General features: G+C 42.4%; 1 protein-coding gene across 3 annotated transcripts in view; it reads left to right on the top strand.

The window, feature by feature from the left end:
• Nucleotides 1–25,000, top strand: part of Slc26a4 (solute carrier family 26 member 4) — a 40,477-nt gene that overhangs the window by 2,473 nt on the left and 13,004 nt on the right. For 2 of the 3 annotated variants that reach the window (XM_021179492.2, XM_029484950.1), the window contains exons 3-14: nucleotides 420–559; nucleotides 7,339–7,449; nucleotides 9,314–9,498; nucleotides 10,230–10,394; nucleotides 12,711–12,863; nucleotides 12,982–13,064; nucleotides 16,599–16,746; nucleotides 17,957–18,070; nucleotides 21,470–21,547; nucleotides 21,677–21,772; nucleotides 22,026–22,132; nucleotides 24,186–24,255. In XM_021179492.2, coding sequence (XP_021035151.1) covers nucleotides 420–559; nucleotides 7,339–7,449; nucleotides 9,314–9,498; nucleotides 10,230–10,394; nucleotides 12,711–12,863; nucleotides 12,982–13,064; nucleotides 16,599–16,746; nucleotides 17,957–18,070; nucleotides 21,470–21,547; nucleotides 21,677–21,772; nucleotides 22,026–22,132; nucleotides 24,186–24,255 — 1,450 coding nt within the window. The remainder of the gene's footprint in view (nucleotides 1–419; nucleotides 560–7,338; nucleotides 7,450–9,313; nucleotides 9,499–10,229; nucleotides 10,395–12,710; nucleotides 12,864–12,981; nucleotides 13,065–16,598; nucleotides 16,747–17,956; nucleotides 18,071–21,469; nucleotides 21,548–21,676; nucleotides 21,773–22,025; nucleotides 22,133–24,185; nucleotides 24,256–25,000) is intronic. The other variant, XM_029484951.1, reaches the window with a different exon arrangement.

The following is a 25,000-nucleotide window of genomic DNA, read 5'->3' as shown; positions in this document are numbered from 1 at the left end:
GTATTGCCAAAATAGTCCTGTGTTTATTTTTCTTTAAAGAAGGCAATGCCAGCTTTAGGAGCCTAAAAATTAATCTCACACAGAGACTCCACACTGATCATTTTCTGGCTGTGTCAGAAAATGAGTTCTTGTGTAGGGATATTTTCTCAGAGGATTAAAAAGGTGGACGAGGGGAGGAGACACTTAATCCTGTGTTTCCTAGAACAGTGAGTTTAAAAGGATAGACACAATTCTTGGCAAAAACATAGCAAGCACTTCAGTGTCAGTATTTTCCTCACGGAACTCATTATTTTTCTAACCAGTTACCAAAAAAAAAAAAAAAAAAAAAAAAAGCAGCAGAATTTGGTTCATGACTTTGTGTTTACAACTGCTGATGGTGAAAACTGGATCAGACACCCGATTTTCCTGCTTTTTGACAGTTGCTCAAGAAAGAGAGCCTTTGGTGTGGTAAAGGCTCTCCTGCCCATTCTGGACTGGCTCCCAAAATACCGAGTCAAGGAATGGCTCCTCAGTGACATCATCTCTGGAGTTAGCACTGGGCTGGTGGGTACCCTGCAAGGTAAGAGGCTGCTGGATAGGTCTCCAGTGACCACAAGTTGCTATCTCCCAGAGAGGTTCAGGACTCCCCTACTCCTCTAACCATGCATCAGTGCTCACTCTCTCAAGGTCTTCTGTTAGGGTGCCGAAGTAAACAGAGTCACCTGTCTTCTCCTCTTCCATAAAGCTAACCTCCTGGGAAACATTGTTGTTTCCCTAGCTGTGTGGCTCCAGATTATAGTCCCAAACTGGAGCTTCCCAAAGTTGCTGACCACAGTGCACAGTAAGAAATATGCATTGCATCATGATATGCACACATATAGCTAAAGTATTTGTAAAGCAATATTTCTCATGACCAATAATATGCTCTGACATTCTGTATTCTGTTCTGATGACTTTTATAAAACCAATTCTTTCAGCTCCTTAAATTACTTTATTTATGTTCCTCTCACAGATTTTTTTCTTTTTTCTTTTCTTTTCTTTTCTTTTCTTTTCTTTTCTTTTCTTTTCTTTTCTTTTCTTTTCTTTTCTTTTCTCTTTTTTTGTTTTTTTCAAGTCCGGGTTTTTCTATACAGCCCTGGCTGTGCTAGAACTCACTCTGCAGACCAGGCTGGCCTCAAACTCAGAAATCCTCCTGCCTCTGCCTCCCAAGTGCTGGGATTAAAGGCGTGCGCCACCACTCACACAGATCTTGATCTGCAGTGTGAATGCACTTTAAAGGATAGAGAGGAAATATCTTAGCCAGGGCCACCACACACTGGATTCTACAAAGCTTCCAAATTATGATGAGAGCACTCATTTATCTGGTATAATTTACAGGCTAACTAGTGTATTGTAGACACTAGCTAAACTATCAAGACTTCCATGTGTTGAAGAAAGTCATAGCCCCATGGAGAAACAAGTGTGTTAAAACTCTGGGTAGAGAAATGCCCTATATTAGGACAGTGTCAACGAGGTGTGTTTCACCCACTCTTCTGGGACTGGGGATGGCTTCCTGGAAGTACAGTGGTCAAAGCTGAGTTCTGAAGGTGACATCTGAGTTGGCCAAGCAATGGGAAGTGATGCAGGGTGTGGGAATGTGGAGCGAGAGCTTGAAAATAGACTCGTTCAGATGCTTGTAACAAAAGTTAGGCAATACTGTGCATTACTCCTGGCTGCAGTTACTCAGAGAAGGCAGGGCCTTCCCACGGAGAAGGAGGAGAAGGTTCTGTAGCCCCAGTGTGGAGCCTCGGTTGGACCTGGTGTACCCTGGATCCCAAAGGTGAAGGGTGGCATATGCTCTAAAATCTGTAAAATGACTTGGGCACTGTGGTGCACGCCTGGGATCCCAGCCCTTGGGAAGCAGAACAGGTGGATCTCTGAGTTTGAAATTCAGCTTAGTCTACACAGAGAAACCCTTTCTCAAAATAATAATAATAATAATAATAATAATAGTAATAATAATAAATCCTTGGCAAAAACATAGCAAGCACTTCAGGGTCAGTATTTTCCTCACGGAACTCATTATTTTTCTAACCAGTTACCAAAAAAAAAAAAAAAAAAAAAAAAAAAAGCAGCAGAATTTGGTTCGTGACTTTGTGATTTACAACTGGTTATGGTGAAAACTGGGCCAGACCCCCGATTTTCCTGCTTTTTTGACAGTTGCTCAAGAAAGAGAGCCTTTGGTGTGGTAAAGGCTCTCCTGCCCATTCTGGACTGGCTCCCAAAATACTGAGTCAAGGAATGGCTACTTAGTGACATCATCTCTGGAGTTAGCTGGTAAAATAGCGGCACCCTGGGGTTCCTGAGAACAGGAGCTATCTCCATACCATGACTATTTAAGATCTGTCTGGCACAGAGACCAGCACAGAATAGATAGCTCAATCAATATTTAATAACAAGGACTGAATTTCATGTATTCATTCCTGATATTAAATCGTTTTTATGCACGAGAAAAATGTTTTTTTTTTAGGACCCCGGGGCATTCTCAGTTGTCATAGACAAATGTGTTATAAAGATCTACTTTACCATTGGGGACTGGAGCTTAGTGGTAGAATGCTTGCCTGCCATGCATGGGATCCTAGATTTAACCCCCAGTTGGAGGAAAAGAAATAAATTTTGCTTAATATGCATCAGATACATTTCATTTCATTCTTATATAAACTCTCCTAAGATAGGGATCATCATTACAGTCCCTTTAACAAACGAGAAATTCTTGCCCTGGATCTTCTAGTGGGTGAGTAGTAGCTTTGGGATTCATTGATTCATAACTTGTACATTGTAGTTCCTCTTCCCACCCCCGCAACCCCTGATTTTGGTTTCTTGAGACAGGGTTTCCCTGTGTATCCCTGGCTGTCCTGGAACTAGCTTTGTAGATCCTCCTGCCTCTGCCTCCTGAGTGCTGAGATTAAAGGCTTGAGCCACCACTTTGTCCCTCACTTTATAGGTAACCTGTTTTTCAGAAATAAAGCTACAAGGTTATCTTTGCTAGGTAAGTATCTGGGAGGTTAGTCTGGCTCTCTCACATACACACACACACTTATCACTCATGCACATAATAAACTTTTATGGCCCAGTTCTGTACGACAGGTCTTGAGCTATCACTAACAGGCACAGACCTTGTGGAGCCCAAGTACAGTGGAAGATGTGGGGCTGCAGTATGATGGGAATTAAGTTGGGAAGAGAGGTCTATTTTAGATGCTAGGATTACAGAAGGCCTAACCCAAGAGGAGAGATTTAGATATAGCCCAAGGGATGAGATAGAGAAAGAAAACCACCAGGTCAAGATGCAAAGGCCCTGAGGATAAGCAGGGAGGTGCAGAAGAATTCTGATGTGGTGGATTACATGTGTGAGATCTGAGATAAAACCAGGCAAGACCTGGGTTTGAGTGAAGCAAGGAGACACTCTCAGGGGTCTGATTACATAATGTCCCCAAAGCGGCTCACTGCTTCAGCCCTGGGGATAGGGGCTCACCTTGAGCTGGATCTACCAGGGCTTAGAGAGTGCTGCAAGCTATGACATATATATTCTGCAGCAACAATCCCCATCAAGTACTGGTAAGTACAGATGAAACTCAGGAGGCTCTGAGATGTTGGTTTAAGCAAAACGGGGAGATGACTGTCAGTTGTTAAAATGACAAAGACTGGCTGCGGAGCAAGTGTAGGGCAGAGAATGAAGACATCCCTTGGGACATGCTAGGTTGAGATTCTGTGAGATAGCAATTGCTTGTTCCAGAGAGAAAGAAAGAAAGAAAGAAAGAAAGAAAGAAAGAAAGAAAGAAAGAAAGAAAGAAAGGAAGGAAGGAAGGAAGGAAGGAAGGAAGGAAGGAACTGAAGCTGACATTAGAGTAAAGTCAGAGAAGAGGTCTGGGATAGACAAGAGAAAAACCTCAGGAAAGGACTATATGGAACTGGTTAAAGGTCCAGAACTGGGCGTGGTGGTACTCACTCTAAGCATACAGTACAAGAGGCAGGATGACTACAGCTGCAGGTCAAGCTACTCTATGTAGCACAACTCTTGACTCAAAAATACAAGGGCTTGGGATGTAGCTCAGTGACAGACGCAGTACCACATAGTAATAAAAACATATAACAACAGGAAAGAACTGGTATGCCTGCTGTTGCCAGGGAGAATGGGAAAGAGAAGGCTGACAGGAAAGAAGAAAGGGCAATGAAGAACTTGAGGGAGTTTGCCTCACAAAAGGAAGGGAAAAAAAAGATAACCAGAGGAATGTGGGATCAGAAGCCTGGCCAGAAGGGTTGGGGCAGGGGCAGGGAAACACTGAAGAGCTGGTAACTGGAGACAACTGTGAGGGCACATACTGCCTTTAAGAGGTTTCACTTTGAATTGGAAAAACACACAAGATGAATGTGGCAGGCAGGCAGGCAGGCAGGAAGGGAAGAAGGAAGGAAGGAAGGAAGGGAAGGGAAGGGAAGGGAAGGGAAGGAGGGAGGAAGGAAGAAGACTTTGCTTGTTTGTTTGTTTGTTTGTTTGTTTGATGCAGGAGCTACTAGAGCATATTACTGAGCTGTCAAGAGTAGCCTGGCAGATGAGATCCATTTAAGGGGTGGCAGAGGGACTTTAGGAAGGGAAGTCTCAAGAATGTGGAGGAGCTCTGTGATAGAGTAGAGAGAGAGAAAGGGCACACTTGCTGCAGAACTACAACTGGCTAGCCAGGCAGAGCACAGTGCCTGCCTGGGGCTGGGGATCAGGGATTTTTTGAGCACTTGTTAGAAGTTGGTGTAACGTCTAAATTGTATGCTCGCTTGAAGGTTGTTCTGGAGCACATGATGGTTTGGGGGAAGGTTTTCCAGGTAGAGGAAGGAGATGGGGAGGAGACAAGGGAACATTTGTGAATGGACTGAGCTGACGACCCAGAATGGGAGTGAGGGCAGATGGTACCGTGGTGTGGGCAGAGTAGTTGGTTCATAGTAGAAGTCTTATGAAGATAAAGAGATGCCCCAGAAGGACTCAGAGAGGATAGGCCCGGGGACTAGGGGTGGGGTTCCAGGCCTATAGCTGCAGCGATGCCAGACTTGATGATTTGCTTACCAGCTGGGCCCTGAAAATGCTGGGAGAGGCATCTGAGTTTTGCCCAGGGTAGTGGGGACTTTTGATTTCTAATATTAAAAAGTATCCTAGCCAGGTGGTGGTGACACGTGCCTCTAATCCCGGCACTTAGAAGGCAAAGGCAGGTGAATCTCTGAGTTCCAGGACAGCCAGGGCTACACAGAGAAACCCTGTCTGTCCTATGACAAAACAAAACAAAAGCAAACAATAACAACAAAAATCCTATTAATCCACAAAAGCCCCACAAGCCCTTTTGTTGGTATCTTTACTCATAGCCACGGGGAGTTTCCTGTCTAGTTTTATCTTTGACATTTATTGATCTACTTAATACACAAAGGACTTTGTTTCTCATGGTTTTTGAAGCTAAGAAGTCTAGATTCCTGGCCTGTCATGCTGACTCTTTACATGGTGGAAGGCCTTTCCTTTCAGATGGTTTCAATTTAGCGTACAGTCAGCCATCCTATCCAGTCTGTGCGCCAGCATGAAGTTCACACTTTCAATCAATAGTCTGTTTCTTTAGAGACTGTATTATTTCAAAAATGTTGCACCAAGTTCCTTTGCAATAAACATAACCAGTTGTGCACAAATAAAAGTTACCCCTAAATAGATACTGTGTATGAAAACTGAAAATATCCCTGTGTTCCAGGCATATTAAGAAGTGTAGGGGGAGGGGCAGAGAGGAAGAATGAAGACAAGATACAGCACCTTGTTCAGGGAACTCTTCCTCTGAGAACTTGAAAAGTGTCATAGGAAGCAGGTAGTGTAGTCTGGGCTTTCTTCCTCTCTGCTCCCTTTCTGGTCTTTTCTGTGTAGATCTGCCCTCTTTCTGTTCTGCATTCCGGGACAGCTTATTATTCTTACTTCCTTTTAGTAGCTAGAGTATTAAAGAAGTGGCTTGGGGAGACAGCTGAGCAGTGAAGAGCACTTGCTGCCCACGCATGAAGATCTGAGTTCAAATTCCCAGTGTCCATGTAAAAAGCAGAGTCTGTGGTCATTTGCTTTTAACACCAGCACTGTGAAGGAGCAGAGACAGGAAGACTGCAGAGACCTGATGACTGCCAGCCTAGCCAGGTTCACTGAGAGATGATGTCATAAGGGCATGAAATAGAGACCTACAGAGCAGGACTCCTGATGCCTTCCTTAGCCTCTAGTGTCCTGGAGACATGTGTGCATACATCACACATGTATACCACACAGCCATACACGCAGACAAGTTTTTCAAAAAATAGATGGTCAATAATACGAGTACCTGAGACACACATTGTAGAGAGAACTCTCTAAAGTTCTCTCAGCTTCACGTACACGCTGGGGCACACACACCTACTTCCCCACCACTTCCACAACGCAATCACATGTGCACACACAATAAATTAAAACATAACAGCTTTTTAAAGTTTTACTTTACATTTACTTATGTTAGGGAAAAGTGTTTCTAAATTACTTCAGTTCCCTTCCTTTGAATTTCATGTTGCCCTGCTTCCCCCAAATCTCTCTACAACGTAGAATTACCATGTTTAAAGTATAATTTAGCTAACTGTTTCTTTATTAGAAGAAAATAATTACAAATGGTTCTTTATTAATGACTCGAGTCAAAGGTCTGTCTTTTCACTCCTGAAGTGTGAAATAGAGAAATAATGCATGTTGTCTGCGGGAATATTTAAGGGAAAGAAATGTGTTATTCTCCTTTTCCAACTCCCATGCCCACTGAAATGCTGTTTTTTCCATAGCCTGAGACTCATGGTCCAGAGAATTCCTGGCATCACCCACTAGTGGGTCAGCCTCCCTCATCAGGGTAGAGTTGTCTTGCTTTTTATCTAACATCTGTTGTTCAGTGAGGAAGGAGAAAGTGTAATGATGTCTATGTTCTTTAGAGCATAGAGGGGTGGGGATTCAAACAGAACTACCCACGTAAGCTGGTCTGGGCTTTTATACTGGGCTAACCAAATTCTATAAGAAATGATTTGATTATTTTCCAACTGATATCACCAGCTAGTGACTGAATTACTGAGCAGTGGAGTCAGTTCATTTGAGCAGGGAATGGGTGTAGAGACACCCACCATCCCTGCCGAGTCAGAGTCCGTATCCTAGCATAGCCAAGGCCTGTATGCAAAATAAGAAGAGCACTCAGGACAGGCTGATGTTTTGAATCCATAAACTGAGTATGTCTCTGGGAAAGCCTTGCTTGTGTACTACAAACATACTGTAACTTTTTTTTCTGTTTGTGACTTTTATTGTATTGGTTGTACCTTTAGGGATGGCTTACGCTCTGCTGGCAGCAGTACCTGTTCAATTTGGTCTCTACTCTGCCTTTTTCCCTATCCTGACGTATTTTGTGTTCGGAACATCAAGACACATCTCAGTTGGTAATTACAAGCATATTTTACAGCTGTTCTTGATTCGTAAATTGTTTCTGCTGTGTTATGTATGCAATGCCGCCAGACCTTTGTCAATGAGTTCAGAGGAACCAAACTCAGTGCCTTGCCCACTTTCTCTATTAATTGGCAATATTAGCTACATATGGGACTGTGCTTTAATGAAGATGAAATTGAAAGGCTGAAAATTCAAACATACTTTTGAATTTTATCACAGTTCAAAAAATTTTAAATGTAATAAAAAATTGATTCTATTCAAAAGCGTTCTCCAACATATTGACAGAGGGAATAATCTTTACAGGATCTAAATGCACTAGGTTAATTTTGTACTTAGTGCATTATTATGTTCACTAAATACTGATTTGTTATTTCATTAGAGAACATTCTTATTTCAATAAGATAATATTTGAAGGCTAGCAAAATCCTGCAAGACAAATTAGAAAAAAATAAAAGATTCATGTGCCTTCTTGGTGTGGTCACAGTGGATTTTCCTTTCATCCCTAACATTCAAAGTGGGTTTTTTTTTTTATTCCTGGACCATTGCAGAAAATAAATGTTTTGATATGATTCTACACGACTTTGACATCAGCAATGAAGACAAATTTGCTGCTGTATCTGTGAACTGGTGAGGCGTGGTGCCTGGATAACCTTCTTCAGGCAAATGTAGTCATGCCCTCTAATCTATCACAAGTCCTTGTGCATGGCTGCATCTCTCATGGTACTTAGCCTCTGACTTGTCTGCAGAGGCAGGTCAGGAGAGACTTATTGACGGAATCAACTTCCTCTCTTTGGAGAACCAAAGAGACAAGTGTGTTTGCCTCTGATATTCTCTGTGTTTAGATCTTTATGAGGGCTCTCAACCATAAAGCCTTTTATAATCAAAGGGTAGGATCATCATCATCACCATCACCACCATCATCACCATGGGGAGAAAATGTAGGTAGTAAATAAAATAAATAAGAACTTAAAAAAAAATAAGATTGTGGCTGGAGAGATGGCTCAGCACTTATGTGCACTGTGCTCTTTCAGAGGTCCTGAGTTCAATTTCCAGCAACCACTTGGTGGCTCACAACCATCTGTAATGGGATCTGATGCCCTCTTCTGTCATGCAGATGTACATGCAGATAGAACACTCAGTTATACATAAATAAATAATCTTTTTTAAAAAACAGGATTTTAGAGCCGGGTGTGGTGGCGCACGCCTTTAATCCCAGCACTTGCGAGGCAGAGGCAGGAGGATTTCTGAGTTCAAGTCCAGCCTGGTCTACAAAGTGAGTTCTAGGACAGACAGGGCTATACAGAGAAACCCTGTCTCAAAAAAAACAAACAAACAAAAGACAAAAACAACAACAACAAAAAACCAAAAAACAGGATTTTATTAACTGGCATGTGATTTAAAAAAAATATGTCTTTCAATCCTTTGTCAGTTTGGACACTGTGATATTGATGGAGGTACGTGTGTACAGAGATCAGGATTTTGGACACTCTAAGAGATGAGATCATGGTGGCTAAATATTGAATTTGAACAAGTAAGGATTCAGTTTGCATGTGTCTCTGCCAGGAAACCTTTCCTGAGAACTCCCACGCCTGTGCCATGGGATCCTACGTGCGAGGCGGTAGCACCTTGCCACACACTCACAAAGCACGTGAAACATTGCCTGAGTATCACCCATTTCCACATCACTCTTGTCCTCTCTGAGTCAGGGATGCCTTGAGACATCTGCTTCTCAGCCTCTTTAAACAGTATTTCTTAGTTACAGCTAACTATCTCATGCTTTTCTAATTGTACACAGACGTGTTGAGTCTAAATGTCTGTGATTCCGTACTGCTGAGTTGACAGAGCCTTTTTCCCCAGGCCCTTTCCCCGTGGTCAGTTTAATGGTGGGATCTGTTGTTCTGAGCATGGCTCCAGATGACCACTTTCTTGTGCCCAGCGGTAACGGAAGTGCATTGAACTCGACCACGTTAGACACTGGAACCAGAGATGCGGCACGAGTGTTGCTTGCAAGCACACTCACTCTTCTAGTTGGAATCATACAGGTAGTAGATGGGTGTGATTCTTATTGAAATAATTAGCTTTAAAATATGGAGACTTAAAGATGCATGTAAAACAATCTACCTGAAATATATATATATATTTTTCAGGTAGAAATATATATATATATATATTTCAGGTGTATATATATATATATATATATATATATGTATATATATATCACATATATATATATTTCAGGTGTATATATATATATATGTGTGTGTGTGTATATATATATATATATATATATATATATCGATCGAAATAACATTGTTTTATGTCAGATGCTAAAATGGATTTGAAAATCTTAAAAACTTACAAGAACAAACTAAAACCAGAATCACTTGTCACCAAAGTCAGAGAAAGGAAGCAAACGGAAACAAGGAATTTATCTGAAGGTGGGCATTGAACGGGTGCAGGAGACATGAATGAAAAAGTGTTCAAATGAGCTCAGCCAGGTGGCCTGGAAGTCATGGAAAGAAACAACATGATTTTTGCTTTTCACAGTACATAGATGGAAATACTTGAATTTTATGTTGCATGAGGATTTTGAGTTCTAAAGCGGTAGATGGGAGGGAGAGGCCGGAAATTCTCTCTTGTTTCTTACAAGTGATTTTGTCCCCCAGGCAGCCTACCAATGTTTTCACTTTTACAAAGCTTAACTTGTTACTATTTCCAGAGTTGGCCCTTCTCTCAGGCAAACATGTAACTTTTTCCTCTCTTCTTCCCCTAGCTGGTGTTTGGAGGTTTGCAGATTGGATTCATAGTGAGGTACTTGGCAGACCCCTTGGTTGGTGGATTCACAACCGCTGCAGCCTTCCAAGTATTGGTCTCACAGCTAAAGATCGTGCTCAATGTTTCAACCAAAAACTACAATGGCATCCTCTCCATTATCTACGTAAGTGCTGTGTATCACTCCAGAAACATCATGCTTCCCTCGTTCTCCATCTTGAACCTGGAGAATCTGTTTTTTGTACGCTCAGCCACGGAGACACACTTCTCTGAGGGACTCAAGCAGGATGACTGACATTTTGCAAACCATTTTTCAACTTTGCTACTTACTAGTCTTAGGAACAAACCACCATGCCTCAGTTTCCTTCTCTGCAGCATAGGATTGCCAGTAGCATCTACATTACTGGATTGTCAGAAGAGAGTAGTTGGATAGGGGGATGGCATGAAGCAAGTTCCAGAAAAGTTATTATTATAAAATTATTACTTCAAGCCTTTCTAGTTCATTCTTGCTTTTCAAATGAAACTATTGGAGATGTGTCTCTCAAGCTCTTCCTAATTATGAACATCCATAAAATGTATAATGCAAATGTCTCAGCAATTATACATGAAAAGGAACTTTAGTTTCAAAGCTGATTCAGTGTGCAAAAGAGATGCAAAAGAAGAATCTAGATCATCCAAAGTGGATTTAAAGTTCTTAGATCTAAGTATATACTCTAAATAAAGTATGTTACCGATGCCTGGGACATGGTGATAATAGTAACATGATGTCACTCTGGCTTGAGGGAATGAAGTCATGCAAAAGTGTATTAAAAAAAAAAAAAACAGGAGCTGGGGAAGTAGCCCAGTTGGTAGAGTGCTTGCAAAACACACATGAGGCCCTAGGCCAATTCCATCATGGAATGCATGTCAGAGATCACTTGAGAGGTGAAGGCAGAAAGATCAGAAGTTCTGGGTTATCTCTGTCTACATAGTTTGAAGCCAGTTTGAGCTAAAAGATAAAAAAGATTAGCATCTGAAAACAATATACAGCCATACACACATATAAAAGGGTGGGGTTGCCAGAAATGTTCCCCATTTCAGTTCCCTAGTCCAACATTGCTTCATCAAGGACTCCATCTTTCAGCAAATGTTACCAAGCACTCACTGCAAGACAGGTATGAGGCTAGCAGTTAGAGTAGACGAGGCGTAGCACTGTGGCTAAAGGTCATAGTACTTGAACATCAACCGACTGGAGTTAGAATCTTGGTTCCACCACTTTCTGCTTGTGTGGCCTTGAATATGTTAAAATTAATTCCCAGGGACTTGCGAGATGGCTCAGCAGTTAAGAGCACTTGTTATTGCAGAGACCTGGGTTTGTTTCCAGCTCCTACACGGTGGTTCCCAAACATTTGTAACTCTACTTTTAAGGAGTGCCTCCTCGAGACACAAGACAGACCGCAACAGAGCAAAGGTGCTAGTTTTCTGCCCAGGATTCTCCCATACTGGTTCCTTTGAGGAAAACTCTGATGTCTGAGAGACCTCGAGTTTACAACAAAATGAGTTTTCCTTGAGCTTGTTAATCTGCCCACGTGGAGAAAATAGCTTTGAGTGTTAAGCTAATTTCTAAACAGTATATACTTGACCTATGTACCCATCCTGTGGTTTTAATTTGCCATAAAGAATTGATCAGTGCCATCTGGATTTCCATATGGAACCATTTTTGGAGGTTTTTATTGTTATTTCCTATATCATTCAGGTTGGGGAAAGAACATTACTTAGGATGCTGCCTGGGAATAAAGAAAAGCTATTGGACTTCTTGGCTTGTCAGACTTTGGCATCATTAACACACCCATATACAAAACCCCACAAAATGGCACCTATAAACCTCCTTAGGATATATATATTGTTTATAAGTAAAAGATAGCAGTCCATAGTTTTCCATTGAAAAATTCTCCATTTATCCTAAAATATAGATAAGTAAACACAAAAATGTAAAAGCCACCTGTTGGTTCCCTTCTCCAAGTCAGTAACTTTGTGTGTGTTTGAGAAATTTCATGGACTTGGTGCTCCTGTATTACTCAATACATTTTTATGATCTTAAAAATAGCTATATATTATTTATTTATGCATGTATTTTAGAAAATAAATAGTTCTTTTATTAGCCAACACATTTTAATAAGTCTTAGATATCTTTATTTGTGTGTGTATGTATGTGTGCACATGTATGTTTTCATGTGTGCTACAGCAAAGATGTGGAGGTCAGAGAGCAATTTTCAGCAGTTAGTTCTCTCTCTCAGTCGCATGGGTCTGAGGATGGAACACAAAACATCATCAAGTTAAGGCAATGAGAGCCTTAACCCACTGAGACATCTTACCAGGACAATTTTTAAGATTTTTCCTTTTTTTAAGTCTCACATGTGCTGTTTGATGTGATATGACTTTTTCTGTGGGAGAATTGTGTTTATGTGGGTATCTATATAGCATATCTATTTTCTCTTTACAGACACTAATTGAGATTTTTCAAAATATCGGTGACACCAATATTGCCGATTTCATCGCTGGGCTGCTGACCATCATCGTCTGTATGGCTGTTAAGGAACTAAATGATCGATTTAAACACAGAATCCCGGTGCCCATTCCTATAGAAGTGATTGTGGTAAGTAGAATACGTGGTTAGAAAATCCAGCGCTAAGTAGGGTGACAAGCAAGGAACTGTTAAAGCCAGTGGAGTCGGGTTTTTTTTTTTCCAATTTTTTCCTCTTCTTTTATTTCAGACAATAATTGCCACTGCCATTTCCTATGGGGCCAACTTGGAAAAGAACTACAATGCTGGCATTGTTAAGTCCATCCCAAGTGGGTGAGTGTGGCCTTCCTTCCAGATGGCACTAATAAGCTAGGGCCGCACTTTGTTTAAATGGAGCTTTTATTACTGGTTTTGCTTTACTATTTATTGATAGTTTTTCTTGCATGTGATTTTGGGGAAATGTCATGTGCACTATGCATCAGACAAACAGCGCATGTGGAGACCAAGTTCAGGCCATTTATGAAAGCAGACTCTGTATGCTCCATTGTCTTAAAGTGAGGCAGGACATGTGCATTTAGTGCCAGACTACTGATTAAAACACACATATATAATTACAATGTAATATGAACTTATCCACAATTTGCATTGATTGCATTATGTGTAGTTTGTTTCTAGGATGTCTGACTTAAGCTCTCTACTATGTAGTCAACCACAGACAAAAATGCTATCTTTCATACCTATAAATACGTTGCTTTATTTTCAGATAGATAGATAGATAGATAGATTGTGAATTAGGAGAGGAAAGGGCGGAGGTCCTTTACCCATCTCTGTCACTGTCAACTTGTATGGCCCTGGGAAAGTTCTTCTGTAAGACAATGGTTTTACACAGCTGAGGCCCTAACTGAAGCCTGTGAACTGCCTCTGAGAGTGCTCATAAAAATGCAGAGTAGATGAGGTGGCTCACACGGCAGTCAAGAGGAAGCCTACGTGTCTACCACATGTGTAATATTAATTACAGAGTTCATCAGTAGACTTGGGGTCAGTCAATATAAGCAATAGTCCCTTCTCCTCGCAGTTAATGGAAGGCCCCAAACTGTCCTAGCCTTTCTGTCCTCGTAATGGAAACTGCTGGTGTTCCCACAGCTCTGTCCTCCTCTCTACTCTTTCTTGGTTAAAAAACACAACCTGCCCACAGAAGCAAGATGCACACAGACTGTTGTGAGCTGCCTGATGTGGGTACTGGGAATCAAACTTTGGCCATCCAGAAAACCAGCAAGCACTCTGAACCTCTGAGCCATCTCTCCAGTTTCAATATATACCGTACTCTCTTGATGATTGTCAATTAATGCTTAGTTTTAGCATCTCATCTAAAAGAGCCATCTTCCTATATATATTTTCCTTAATCACTGCAATGTGGTTTTTTTGTTCACATTAATTGCACAAGTCATTTACTATAGATTGATTATCCCTTCTTCAGGGAAATGTGATTGGTCTGATGTTTTATTCTGCAGACATCATATAAATCATTATGGCTTTCTCAAAAATGTAAATAGAAAAATTGATGTCATTCAAGTAGGTAGAAATATTTCTTTTGTTTAAAATATATGTGGCTAATTATCTAACATGGTTAATAAAGACTAGAAAGAAGTCTAAAAAACAAAAAACAAAACAAACAAACAAAAAAAACCCAAAACCCCAACCTATCATTGTCTAGTTAGTGTGTTAGTGTTCCAGAGAGATTCACACAAACCTTCCCTCCCCCACCAGTCATAGCCTGCCTCTCTCCTGATGCAGCTGGGTCTCCATCCCTAGTTTCTCATTCATTTCAACAAATAACGTCTCTTCCACCCTAGATCTCCATGGTGCATGTGTGTGTGTGTGTGTGAGCATGCATGAGTGCACACACACATGTGCATGCTTTTGTGCTCTGAATTTCACTCCCTTCACTCCCTAGACAAAGAAGTTAAAAATCCAATTAGCGTGTTTGTCACATAACGGAAAGTACTCAGTTTCTGTTATAAGTATGGAAAGGCTGGAACAATTTAGGGCCATCCATTAATTGAAAGGAGAAACTACTGCTTATATCGATTGACCCCAAGAATCCCTCTTTATGTGTTATTTGGCCCAATGGGGACTGCTGCACCTCATCCTTGTGTCTCTAGGATGTGTGCTCCTGAGCCTCTTTCCCTTCATTGGGTTGGACCGGGTGGGCTAGGGCTAGCAGGCCCATGGGGTGATCATGCAGTTTAGAAAGTGTTATGTCAGGTCATAAAAGATATTCTTAATTCAGTCATTAGACAATGTCTAGACAGAGCTTCTACTAATTGACTTTGGACAAATAGTTGATACCATTGAAGTCCAGTGAGAAGTTACAAGTAGTGATGGGAAGGTTTTGGGCTTAGGTTCTTTTGGCCTAGGTTGAGCACCACTAGTATCAAGGAACTGACTAGTTACACAATAATATCTTATTGAATTTCATGGGAAGAGGGCACAGTCCCCTGTGATAGCCAATGAAAGAGATTTGGTAGATTTAAACAACATGCCTCAAATCATCAAGTCACTGAATGACTGAAATCCTTTGATTTCATACTTACAATTTTTAACTCCAACAATTGAGGACTGGGTAATATTTAGAGAACACTACAGTCATGGAGGCAGGAGTGTCATGCGCTTTGATAGAGCCCGGGTTATCTGAAATAGACTTGACTGGATTTTGGAAGCATCCTATAAAGTGAGCTATAAAATCAGCTCTACACTAGCAGGTGATAATGAGTCACTCAAGCGTGGGCTGAAGTTCCTAACATGCTGTCTACAGCTGGGGTCCATTCCAGAGCCTACACATAGGCTAGGAGGGGGAACGGGGAGAAGTCTGAAAATTAGCCCTGTGAGGAGAGGATTCACATCAGTCTAGCAGTTCATATTACCCTATCTTTCTGTCTTTAACATGGCCTCACTAAGTGTCAAGTCACTCCCTTTATTCTTTGGACTGCAGCTCTCACATAAAAAATGAGAGAGAAAGGTTCAATAGGACCCTGAGATGCTCAACAGCTCATAGCCTCTCTACAGTTTGTCTCTAAGACTCCCATTCCCACATTGTTATAAGTGACATAGGTGGGGGATTCATTTTAATGGCTGGAGACTTTTGGGATTGCACAAAATGGACATTCTATAGGTAACTATCACTCTTCCTTCAAACTTTTACATTTGGGGATGCATCTCATAATCAGAACTTTATAATGTTTAATTTTTAATAGTTTCTAGAGAAGCTCTGGTTTTGCTAGTTCGGAAACTCAGTCGCTGGGTTATTCTAGTGACTGTGCAGGGTGATTTCAGTAACATACATTTAATGTGGGCTGAGGGGTTTTCATTCTTAAATTTAAGATTTTTTAAATATCATGGACCTTTAGAATTTTTTTGCTGAGTTCTTTCAGTATTATATTTTCTTTGTCTCTTCAACAGAATTGACATCTCTTCACATAGACTAAAATTTATAATATGCCTAGAATCTCTTGTGTTGTCAAAGACCTTGAAGGTAAAATTGTGTGAGAAAAAAAAATGTTCCATGTGAAGTGACATGGTTGGAGTTGGATTAAAGAATTGACAGTGGCCGATGTACTTATGTTAGAGATACAAAAACAAAAACAAAACCCTCTCACGTAGGGGCCACTGAAAGCAGCCAGCAAGCTCTTGCTGGCTTCTGGTTAGAAAGTAGAATAGAAAAGCAGATGTTGCTATGTGTGTACTTCCTATCCTGTTTGTTTCCTTGGACTACGTCCTTCTGTGTCTACCACGTCACTGAGTGAAGAGAGTGTTTGGCAAGGTTGGGAAAAGGTGGTCACATCTTCACAACAGTTTTTCACTTACCAGGTTCTTGCCTCCTGTCCTGCCATCTGTGGGCCTGTTTTCGGACATGCTGGCTGCATCCTTTTCCATTGCTGTGGTGGCTTACGCTATTGCAGTGTCTGTAGGAAAAGTCTATGCCACCAAGCATGACTATGTCATCGATGGGAACCAGGTATGGTCACCTATCTGCTGATCTGAATTTATAAGGCTGAGAACAAGTACAGGAAACACGAGTAGGGGAGACTTGGGGTTCACCTAAGGAAAGTGTTGGTTTCTTTGACTAGCTTTTATCTCTCTTGTCCTAGCTAATTAAAGATTATTTTGAAATATGCATACCAAGTCACCTTACTTCTTAAGAAATTAGTTAAATCAACACTGTCTTGGTCAGGGTTTCGATTGCTGTGATAAAAACACGATGGCCAAAAGCAATCTGGGAAGGAAGGGGTTTATTTCAGCTTACAGCTTGTAGCCTGTCATCCAGGGAAGTCAGGGAAGGAACTCAAGGCAGGAACCTGGAGGCAGGAGCTGATGCAGAGGCCATGGACGAATGCTGCTTACTGGCTTGGTCCTCGAGACTTGCTCTGTCTGCTTTCTTTTAGCACTCAGGACCACCAGCCCAGGGATGTCACAGCTACAGTGAACTGAGCTCTCTGATTAATCATTAATTAGAAAACAAAAGAAGCCCTAAAGCTAGGCAGCAGTAGTACATGCCTCTATGCCCAGCACTCAGGAGGTAAAGACAGGTGGGTTTCTGAGTGAGTCTATAGAGTGAGTTCTAGGACAGCCAGGGCTACACAGAGAAACCCTGCCTAGAAAAAACAACCAACCAAACAAAACAATAACAACAAAACAAAAATTTAGAAAAGAAAGAAAGAAAAGAAAACAGTGCCTTTCAGGTTTGGCAATAGGCCAAATACAGTGAGGCCATTCAATTGAGGTTCCTTCTTCCAAAATGACTTTAGTTTGTGTCAAGTTTACATAGAGCTAGCTTGCACAAGCACTGATTTATGAACTACTAAGTTAATAAATGACCATGTGAGAAGCTCTCTTTCTAGCTTAATAGTTCATTTTCATGTTGCTTTTGACCCAACATAATTAGCTATTTCTTACATTGGTGCTTTATTGCTATTTTAAGTGATTATTGTGTGTATGCTCATGATGTGTGTGGGCACGTGTGCCACGGGCCATGTGTGGCGGTCAGAGGACAACTTTGTGGAGTCAGATCTCTCTTTTCACCTTTACATGGGTTCTGATACTTGAACTCGTGTCACCAGGTTTGCATGGCAAGCCCCCGTACCCACTGAGCCATCCTGCTGGACCCTCGAGGAGGGTCTGGGGAGGATTCCCTCTGCAGCATCCCTGTCACACAGTCTCTCCCTTAGGAATTCATTGCCTTTGGGATAAGCAATGTCTTCTCTGGATTTTTCTCCTGTTTTGTGGCTACCACTGCTCTGTCTCGAACGGCTGTCCAGGAGAGCACCGGGGGGAAGACGCAGGTACGTAGAGACAGAGGGATAACCCTGATAGCAGGTAACAGGAGGGGGATGGTGGCTTGGAGAAGCTTCCACAAAACTGGACACAACAGTTCTTAGCCTTCAGAGAGGGACTTGTGTTTCTTTATCTGATCCAACGTGGGCCTCATCTCTTTGACCTGCTCAACCCTTATCAAAAAAAAAAATTCTTTAATAGCAATATTTACAGGTTCCTGGAACCATGATTGCCAAATTTTTATTTGTCAGTGTTTACATGGCTGATAACTGCACACAGAACTACACTCAGAACAACAAAATAAAAGGGAGCCCTGGAGAGATGGCTTAGAGGTTAAGAGCACTGACAGCTCTTCCAGAGGTCCTGAGTTCAAATCCCAGCAACCACATGGTAGCTCATGACCATCTATAATGGGATTCGATGTCCTCTTCTAGTATGTCCAAAGATAGCAACAGTTATTCACATATGTAACAAAAATAAATAAATCTTAAAAAGGGTGGGGAACAAAAGCTGAGGATATAGTTTAGAATGCTTGCTCTGAATGTGTGAGGCCCTGAGTCCAATCTCCAGCAGAAAAATGAAGCCTTGCAATTTATATATATATATATCTAGGTCAGAAGAGAGCATGGGATCCCCTGGGACTGGAGTTATAGATATGGAGTTACAGAGCCACCATGTGGGTGCTGGGAATCAAGCCTAGGTCCTCTGGAAGAGCAACCAGTGCTCTTAACCATTGAGCCATCTCTCCAACCCAAGTTACTATACTTCCTGTTCATATTTCTAGTTTAGAGGAAATAGGTGAAGGAACCAGTACACACCATGAAGCAAAAGCAGAGGTCTGTTGCCAAGAGGAGGTGCGGTCAGAGTTCAGCCCAGGCGAGGCCTGTTGCAGGCTCGAGCTGTCAGCATCTGGAGATCCTGTAGCTTGCATTAGTGTTGGGCACTGACGGTCTCCCCAGGATGCTTGGTCCCTTGTGGGTGCAGCTGGATCCCCAGCTACTGCTGGCCATTCTCCTGCTGTTACACTTCAGGCCCAAACAAGGCCTGGGCTGGCTGCCCCATAATAATGTCATGTAAAGTGACCTCCTTGGCAAAGGGCTGGGGGATCATGGTGTTCTGGTAAGTTAATATCCTCTGCAACACACTGGCCTGCATTATATTTAGCAGGGAAGGAAGCCAGGAGGTCGGAATGAAGAAGGAAACAAGGCAGAACTGGCTTGATATTTAATTACTGGAAAGCATATTAAGTTCTAGGGTTAAAAGTCTAAGACCTTGCACTGAAATCCAGGGACCTGTGACCAGTCAAACTACTGAGTCCTCTTGTGTGGTTTCTCCTATTTTATCTAGACCCTCCACTTCAGTATGAGTGGGAATACCACTTATATCTACCTCGAGGGGGTGCTGAGAGGTCTAAACAAGACAGTGTGAAGTCCTAGCATGCACTGATGACTAAATGTTGATTATCTACACCTTGAGGGAGAAATGGCCTCTTATCATCTGTGACACACACGCTGGGTCTGGCACCTAAGGAGTATCAGACATGCAGTTGTTGAAGAACAAACAGAAGAACGAGAGCTGGTGGACTTTAACTCCTTTCTATACTGGGACTGTAGAGAGCCAAACCTTCCTCCCTGTTCTTTCTCTCACTGCTACCCTGACTTCTGCTGGCTCAGGAAAAAAAAAAAGTGATTCTTAATACAAATTACTTTATAGCTCTAATTACCTTCTCACTTAACAATAATTCACTTGCCAGGAACGGAGTCTTCTCAAAGATAGTTAGGTCTATGCTTTCCCACAAACCAGCGTTATACAGTAAAGTCAAGTAATTAATCCCTTAAAGGTTTTGATAGTGTGATCAAAATCAGCTTTGGAGTCTATAACTAGAGACTTCTACTCTATATCCTTGGTGAATGGATGGCCACTCTCCTGCCCTGGGTTGTGCAGGTAGTTGTCCCCTTCTCCAAATGTACCTCTTACCAACTCATAAAGTCCCTCAACCTTAGCAAGAATGCAAGTGACTCAGTAAATACCGATCAAGTAACTGGAGGAGATAGAAGACATGAAGGGAGGAGGGGGAGGGGAAGAAGGGAGGAGGAGGAGGGGGAGAGGGAGGAGGGCAAAGGGAAAGAAGGGAGGAGGGGGAGGGGAAGAAGGGAGGAGGAGGAGGGGGAGAGGGAGGAGGGCAAAGGGAAAGAAGGGAGGAGGGGGAGGGGAAGAAGGGAGGAGGAGGAGGGGGAGAGGGAGGAGGGCAAAGGGAAAGAAGGGAGGAGGGGGAGGGGAAGAAGGGAGGAGAATATTACCTTTTTTAGACAGAAGAGGAAATTATTCACAATGGTGCTGGGAACCTGGGCCATGGACCCAGAAGATCATAGATAGGAAGAGGAAGTAGACAATGTAGAGTGATATTCTTAATATTTATAATATTCATAATATTGCCCAGGCCAACCCATACCTAAACATAAATAGCCAGTATGCCAAATGGAATGAATGTGTCCCCTGACGTCTGCTATGCCTGCTTCTTTTCGCTGGGTGCCACGCATGGGGCTGAGATTTTGCTCCATTCACCTCTCCTGTGCCTTCCTCTGACCTGTCTGCTTCTGCCTTCCCTGTCTTTTCTCCTTTGCTGCAGAGTTTCTAGTCTTCAGATCAGCCATGCCTTATGCTGTCTCAGCAGAGATCTCATTGGCCAAACCAACTGATCAGACCAGGAATAGTCCCCACCCCCCAGCCTCCCTCCCTACTCTCTATGGATCTTAGCAGAACTTTTCTTTGCCAGCGAAGGTAAAGTTTCTGAGCTTCCTTTACCCCATGATTGCTCCACTGCTGCTGCCAGTGTTTGGTTGGCACCTGTGCCTACAGTTGTTGGAGGAGACAGGAGCAGTGGTCTTGGTGTGCCGGTGTGATGCTGTGAATTTGTGATAAGATGGGTTGACTTATTTTCCCCGAGGCGTTCATGGAAGTTATGAGCTACAGGTACACCTGTTACTAGAGTAACCATTATGGCTGCTGTTTTCACAATGCAGAAGAGCCTAATATGTGTTATAAGGATTCATTCCCAAAAGTCTGACAGCCATCTCTGTTATTGGAGGAACTGGGAGGCTCTATGCTCATGGCACAGCAAACAACCGGCAGGATGCCATAAATTGACATCAATGGGCACTAGCCACTCAAATGAAACTCAAAACAAACTAGCTTGACTTTAACAGCTTTAGCTTTCCTATTCTCTTTAATTTCTCAACAATACTGGGCATATAGTGGATATATATTGCTCTGTATTTTTTACCATGGTGTACGGGCTCATTTCTCTAAATACTGAGCAGAAAGGGAGAGATGAGGAAGGGCTCAGTGTGACCGAGTGCACTCCTGTGGTGAGCAGGGTGTGCCCGCCTCATGGAGGTGTCTTTCAGGTGGCTGGCCTCATCTCAGCTGTGATTGTGATGGTCGCCATCGTTGCCTTGGGGAAGCTTCTGGAGCCCTTGCAGAAGGTAAAACCCTGTGTCTCTGTACACCAATTTCTCTTCACCAGACTTTTATAAGAGTGATAGCAGGATATCGGAAATCAACACGTAGAAACCATAGCCTTGGATAACACAGCCTTCCCTGTCTCTGTACAGTCAGTCCTGGCGGCCGTTGTCATTGCCAACCTGAAAGGGATGTTTATGCAGGTGTGTGACGTTCCTCGTCTGTGGAAGCAGAATAAGACTGATGCTGTAAGTCACCTACCACACAACTCCCTTTAAATAAAGCGCCGTGTCTTGATGTGCCTGTCACTCACGATGGCCGTTCCCTAAATCTAGCCTGAATGTTAGTAACTCCAGAGCACACTTAGAGTAGTTTGGAGCAGGCCAAGCCTGCTTCTATGTCTTCTATGAGAAGGTCCTAGATCTCTGGGAGGATTCATTCTCAACCACTCGATGGTTATCTGATGAACTAATGTGGATCTTGTCCATTTTCCCCCTCTAGGTTATCTGGGTGTTTACATGCATAATGTCCATCATTCTGGGGCTGGACCTCGGCTTGCTAGCTGGCCTTTTATTTGCACTACTGACTGTGGTCCTGAGAGTTCAGTTGTAAGTACTAAAAAACAAAACAACCTCCCTCCCCTGAAAACACAAACAAACAAACAAAAACCCAAATACGAACTCAGGCATCTTATAGGAGGCACAGCCTGACGTTTCCTAGCCTGTTTTCATTAAATACGACACAACTTCTTTTTATAACATTATGTACTGACTGAGTGTATGAGTTACACACTGCCTTACACTGTGGCGTAGGCCCGATTAGTCTCACTCTGCAGGTGAGAAAGTTTAAGCTCAGAAAGCTTAGAGATCTTTCTTAATGCTGCTAATTACTAATTGGCAGAACTAAGTCTTAATCCCGACACAGCTCACTCCCTATCTAGCCCTTCCCTCACAGGCTCCGCTCTGCTCTCCGTTGGTTGATTGTCTTAAGATGAAGGCTAGACACACGGATCAGCCAAAGTCTGAACTTGCTTTGTTTCAATCCTGGTTAAATCAGATGAAATTAGGGGCACTGGGCAGCAGTCATAAAACTGGGCACCGGGCACAGAACAAGTTGGCTCCTCGATATATCCAATGTATTCCTATGTATTTTACTCGTTAGAGCTAGTAACTCATTACACGACTGCGACCTTTACAATGGTTATTACAGTCAGGATTCATTCCAATCCGACAGACAAGGCACATAATGCCCAATTATGTGAAGTAAACAAGATTAGTTCGTATGCTCGGTGGATGCAGCAGAGCTATGAGTCATGGTGGAAATAGACTATGAAGGCAGGCGAGGCAGGCTGAAGGCGGATTATCTGGTTGGTGACAGGTTTTGTTTTGACTTTGGTTTTAGCGGTGTGTCCTCCTGGGCTTGCAGAGCACAGCCTCTGCCCCTTTTAGTTTTTTCCGTGCCTTTTCAGATGTCTGCCCTCTTCTCTGCCTGGGCAGTGATGGAAGAAGAAACCTGGGAAACGCCAACATAGATATCTTCAGCTTAGCATGGGCTCACCTCTCCCTTGCCACCAACCAGCTCTCGGCCCACCCGCCCTCCCTCTGTTAGCATGCTGGTTTCTACTTGAAAGGCTGTGACTGGCTCCCTCAGCACAGGGTCCTGAAAGGGTTCATTAACTTCCAGAGGGCCCAGTTTGCTACAAGGAAACAATGAAGAAACTGTCTGTAGGGGACATTGCCTCTTGTGTTGAGTGTGCCTTTTAGGAGATTGTTTGAGAAGGAAGGTGGCTTTTCTTTTCTTTCTCTTTGAGAAAGACTAACTTATGATTTAACTTAAAAATGAGCTCAGCGTTGTGCCAAGAGAAAGCCTGGTGGTACAATTTAGTTGCTGGTTTGGTAACCAGGCGCCTGGCCAACAAAAAGCAGTACCATTTACAGTATTTAATTTCCAGTAATTATAACATTGATCTAGAAAGCACAATGCTGAAAGGACCCCAAACAATTAATCCTTCTCCAGGGGCTGCGTTCAGCATAGGCCACTAGTCACAGTTGGAGAGACATGGACTTTATCTGATGGCACCGGGTACAGGAAATCGGTGATCTGGTCAACAGGCAGGGGTTGCTTCAGGAAGGCTGCTGCTTTTAAAGCAGAGATTAATCTGCTCACTTGCAGACACCGTATCCATTAGCAGGTTGCCATACATCACAAGGAGGGGAAGAACCAAAGCCCCACGTGTGAAAGACAAGCTATGCGTCCTTCACCCAGTGTCTCCTCTAGCTCCTCTGGACATTATTTTATGAACTAATAAAAGAGGGATAATAGTGCTGGCTATTCAGAGTTACGGCCGGGCTTCCAGCTTTGCCATGTGAGAAAGCTTGACGCCTCTGCTATAAATTGTTATGAACTCCAAACTGCTCATTATGTCTCCCAGCCATCAGAAGAGACTCACAGTTAGTTCTTTCTTCAGTCCCACGCAAACACCAGCTGTTCATTTCAGAGTTAGATACAAGAAAATGTCATCGGCAATAAAGGCAGAGTCCAAAACACCAGAACGATGCTCTCTCTCATAGCAGTGATTTCTTTTTAACTTTTTAACTGTTGTAAAAATAAAATAAAATAAGTTAAAAGATAAAATTCCAGTGTTCATTTTTCTTCTTACAGCCCTTCATGGAATGGCCTTGGAAGTGTCCCCAGCACAGACATCTACAAAAGCATCACACATTATAAAAATGTAAGTAGCTTTGTGAGACACTTGTCCCAGGAAGGCTCGATAGCCTAGAATTCAAGGAGCCTCAGATTTCTTTTAGCATGTTAAATACAAACCAAGAGGACTTCTGTTGGGAAAGTCCATCAGCAGACTGTGAGTGTCTTGAGAACTTTGGATTCTTCATAAATCGATCACAGGATATTTACCCATGCTAGTTGAATATTATTTTAGTGTAAAAACTTATAATGAGGGGTTAAATATAGTAGGCAATTAGATTACTTGCAGATATTTAATAGAAATTATATTTGTCTGTAGTAATCCATAGTCTTTATAAAATTGCCTAATGTCTCTAATGTTTTTTTAAGGACAATTAAAAAATGTATTTACTTATTTTTCATGTGTGTTGATGTTTTTCCTGCATGTATGTCTGTTTGAGGGTGCCAGATCCCAGGAACTGGAGCTACAGTTGTGGGCCACCATGTGGGTGCTGGGAATTTTACATTCAACCTGGAATTCTACTAGCTATTACTTAGTTTATTTCCATAATCTTTCTGTAATGTTGAGCCAAGTATCATCAACAGAAAAGAGTATCATTAGCTTCCGGAGATCAAGAGGCTGTGTAAAATACGCCATGGTAACAGGACGGTGTGTCTATAGAAACACATATAAGGGGCTGGTGAGATGGCTCAGTGGGTAAGAGCACCCGACTTCTCTTCCGAAGGTCCAGAGTTCAAATCCCAGCAACCACATGGTGGCTCACAACCATCCG

The sequence above is a fragment of the Mus caroli genome, chromosome 12, assembly GCF_900094665.2.
Source record: "Mus caroli chromosome 12, CAROLI_EIJ_v1.1, whole genome shotgun sequence".
In the NCBI taxonomy this organism is placed as follows: domain Eukaryota; kingdom Metazoa; phylum Chordata; class Mammalia; order Rodentia; family Muridae; genus Mus; species Mus caroli.
This window is presented reverse-complemented; position numbering and strand designations above follow the sequence as displayed.